Here is a 4,108-nt window from a genome sequence, read left to right on the forward strand (position 1 = left end):
TTAATTAGTTGTTACACCACTTTGCGTTTTTCTTCTGTTTTATAAAGAGGATACGTTACATCCATTAGCTGTTTGGTGGAGGGGGAACATGCTAGCCAGCCCGTAGTCTAGGGCTCTTAGCTGCCTCACATGCCATGAATCTTGAGCAACTTCGCCCCATCAGCATATTAACAAACCAAGACAAATTTATTATTCCATCTTGATTTCTTGGTACAAAAGTTGTTGATCCCTGCCATAAACAATGAGGAGTATAAAGATCGTCGACTCGTCGTGTCTTGGAATCTTTGTTATTATTTACAAAGCGCTCTAAAGATATGAATGGAGCTTCATTTCGCCTCTCTAGATTATAAGTCTGTCCTCTCCGTGATGAGTACCTACAACGTTATTACTCTGTTGGCTGAATTAGCGAAGAAAAGATGCAGTAGAAATGTTTCAAAAGTTTTAATACGTCGTACCAACCAAAATGACCAAAACTCTTAAACTTTAAACATTTTATAAATAAGAAAATGGTGACTAGTGTTAAAATAATTGACAACAGATTGCCATAGGACAATCCAGCTTGGGGGTCTTTCATCCTTGAAAATTTCAAATTAAGCTACGTGTTGCATTTTTTGTTGTCTACATTAGTGGAGCCCTTTGCCCCTTTGAAGATTTGGTATAGCATGTAATGAACATGTTAAACGACAATTGTCCAGAGCTTGCACTGCCATCTAGCTTAGCGATAGGAAAACCACCGATGAACAACATTAGATTTCGTGGAAAGATTACAAATGGGCTTGTTTAGTGTACCCCGTACAAAGAGCATATATTGTGGTTCTCTTAAGATCTTTGGCTCCGAATGGGTGTTCTCCCTTTGTTGCTGCATCCAACTTTGGGAACATTATGGTAACAACAAACTCCATCTCCTAGCACGGGATTGCCAATGGCCTTTTCATGGTCATGTCTGCATACCTTGCATTCTCTAAACCATTAAGTTGTTTCCGAGAACAACGTCGAAAATTCCCACACGACGGCCTAGAACCATGTTCTAAGTTGTCATCAACCTCTCTACTTGTGGTAGGACCAACAATACGATCGCCGCCATGAAAAAACAATCACGACACGACTTTTTCGTGCAAGTTGCGGCCTTCTTTGCCCATAGTGGCAAGTCGAAGTGTTCACAATTGCATCTTGCCATGTGCCTAAGGATTGTGCATTAACTCGAGATACTTTGAACTCATGTGACATTTTTGTTTTCATGTTTTATTGTTTCCTTGAGCTATGCCACTTCCCGTTGAGGTTGCAAATAAATATCTCCCTGTTGATGCATTGACAACACTTCTATAACTTTTTTCTGAAAAACGAAGAAAGAAAAAGATAAACCCATGGCAACCACACCCTAGGGATTAATGTATTCATAATAGGGTCCATCTACTTGAAAGTCAAGTGAAATTTCTTATGAAGTTGTACTTCTAAATTGAAACTCAAGACAATTTCAACTAGAATTAACAAAAGTATGCTCTAATATATGTATAGTTGTGTGCATCTAGTGATGCACACATTAAGGTTTTCCCCTTCTCGAAATCAAAACAAAACTATAGACAATGCTTGCATTTTTACAAGAGAAAAACAGGTTCCGGTTCCTTCAGTACATGGGTGAAGCAAACTACAGTAAATCTATTAGAGAAATGTTTTATTTCTTCGGCTATCATGAATCCTGACTCCTGAGTCCGAGTAGCGTGTGCCAAGTTTGAACCTGCCTGCTGTGTGCTGTCGACCAATCGCTGCGTTCGTGCACATGTAGTCCGCCTTCGTTTCATCGAAGTGATACACGCCAAAATGTTTCGACAAGCAGTGGCAAAGGACCAGGAGGATGTAGGGACGGATGCTTGCAACTTTACACCATCGATTAACCTCTAGAGACGGTTATTTTTGTAGTTATACTAACATTTACTTCCATCCTCAATGGTTGCGTTCACCTTGTCAAATTCCACCTTGCTGATCTCTCCTTGCGCTTCTTGTCCGCTAGCTAAGCTAAGCTAGCCAGTCGGTAAAAAGGTAACAGTACGGCCTGTCTGTCGCTGCATGGATAGCGATAGTACTGTATCTTTTTTACTTTTTACAGTAACCGTGGAGATCAAAACCCTCGGCGCCACTGCCGCACCAGCCGAAGTTGAGGTTGGAGACGTGCTCCTCGGAGAAGAACCCGGCGCCGCCGTCGCCGGCGATCGCGTCTGGGCCAGCGAGCCACTCCTCCGTGAGGCCGTAGCCGCCGGACTTGCCCGCGTCGTACGAGTACGCGCCGTGCCATTTTGTGTCCAGCATGGGCAGCAGAGACGAGCAGCCCGTGGTGGCGGCCGCCGCCGAGTCCAGGAAGGACGCGCCGAACCCCATGAAGCCCGGGTGGTCGAAGACGGCGTTGCTGGAGTAGGGCGACGCCTCGTCGTTCAACACGGCGCTCGAGTCGCTGTCGGAGGAGCCGTCCTTGAAGACCGCCCCGCCTCCCATCACCGCCGCCGCCTGCTGCTGCAGGCGGTCCTCCTCCCCGGCGTCCGCATTGCCGGCGACCTCCGCCTTCACCGCCGCCCTGTCCGGGACGGACAGCCTCTCCCGCAGCTCCTGTATCTCGGCGGCGAGCGCGTCCTTGTCGCGGCGCAGCGCGTCGCAGTCGGAGCGGAGCGCGTCGTGGCGGGCGCGGAGCGCGTTGAAGTCGCGCTCCAGCTGCTTGGTCTTCCAGCGGGCGCGGCGGTTCTGGAACCAGACGGCGACCTGGCGCGGGTGCAGGGCGAGGTCGCGCGCGATGCGGGCCTTGCGCTCCGGGTCCAGCTTGTTGTCCGTCTCGAAGCTGCGCTCCAGCGCGCGCACCTGCTCCAGCGCCAGCCGCCGCTTCTTCCCGCCCAGCCCGCACGACGACAGCGCCCCCGCCTCGTCGTCGTACTCCGCCTCCTCCGCCTCGGCCTCGTCGTGCTCCATGTACGGCTCCAGCATGTTCTCCTTCTCCTCAGCGAACGCCACCTTCTCCCCTGCGATACGCGCATGGTTAGCTACCCTACTTCTTGCACATGATCCTAGAAATCACTTCAATGCTTAGATTAGAAACTGCTCCGAATTGCCATTGCTGGACGCAAATGGAGTAGACAGAGATGCATGTATGCTCATATATGTCAAAAGGGCACACACTTTGCACTAAAAATTTAAGCTCAAAAGCGATGTTGGTACTACTTTAATCCGCACACATAAACATCAAGCAAGCAATCAAGAAGTACACGAAACACGGGGGGAGATTTCGCCGCAGCTGCAGTACCTGGTTCAGGCGATTCTTTGCTGCGTGTCGGCCTCTTGATCTGCCTCTTCATTCGCTCCGGGAGGAACGAGATGGCCCGGAATTGGAAATGGGGATGGTTTCCACTCCTAGTTGTGATGTGGGGGATAGAGTGCTCGAGGAGGAGCACACTCCTTTTGGCTTGCGGCGGCGACGGCCTTTGCCGCTGGTGCTTGGGGTGTCGTGATCGTAAAGACGATCTGGATGGGAGCGAGGACGGAAGGGAGAGGTGAGGTCACTCGCTGCAGGGGCAATCAACTGATGCAAGCGCCCATAGATGGCGTATAAATAAAAGCAGGCAGCTAGCCTGGCAGGGCACCCCCGGTTGGGCAGTGGCGAGATATCATGTGGCAGAGGTTTTTGTATCGCTCATGTGTTGGCAATTGGTGTACACAGCTTGGACCATGCGTTTAGGATGAGTTTTCCTTGCATCATTTACTGGGTACCTTATCGATATGTCAATTTCTCACTTAATGATTGGTATCCAAAGGTATTTACTCTATGTCACAATAGTTTCACGATCATACCAATAAATTGTGTTCACATGAATTTTTTTAACAATCTGTGACGGTTTAAAGTTTGAAGAGGCACTAATTTCTTGATCTTACCAATAAATTGTGTACTCATGACAAATTTCAATTATCTAACAACTTGCGACGGCTTAACGGATTTAAGAGGCACAAATTTCTCGATCTTGCGAAGATTATGATTTTCCAACTTTAACTATCGGAAGAAGATAGGATGGCAATACAACGGGTTTTAACTGAGGAGTTGCCTCCAGATGCATGCCTAAACCCCCATATCTCC

General features: G+C 48.4%; 1 protein-coding gene across 1 annotated transcript; it reads right to left on the reverse strand.

The window, feature by feature from the left end:
• Positions 1–1,888: 1,888 nt before the first annotated feature.
• LOC124696264 (homeobox-leucine zipper protein HOX13-like) lies at positions 1,889–3,531 on the reverse strand. The gene is made up of 2 exons (XM_047229015.1): positions 3,284–3,531; positions 1,889–3,002 (listed from the first exon to the last, which is right to left on the reverse strand). The coding sequence occupies exons 1-2, from the start codon at positions 3,333–3,335 to the stop codon at positions 2,092–2,094; spliced, it is 963 nt and encodes a 320-aa protein (XP_047084971.1). The 5' UTR covers positions 3,336–3,531; the 3' UTR covers positions 1,889–2,091.
• Positions 3,532–4,108: the final 577 nt, after the last annotated feature.

This window comes from Lolium rigidum, chromosome 3, assembly GCF_022539505.1.
Source record: "Lolium rigidum isolate FL_2022 chromosome 3, APGP_CSIRO_Lrig_0.1, whole genome shotgun sequence".
NCBI classification, from domain to species: Eukaryota; Viridiplantae; Streptophyta; class Magnoliopsida; order Poales; family Poaceae; genus Lolium; species Lolium rigidum.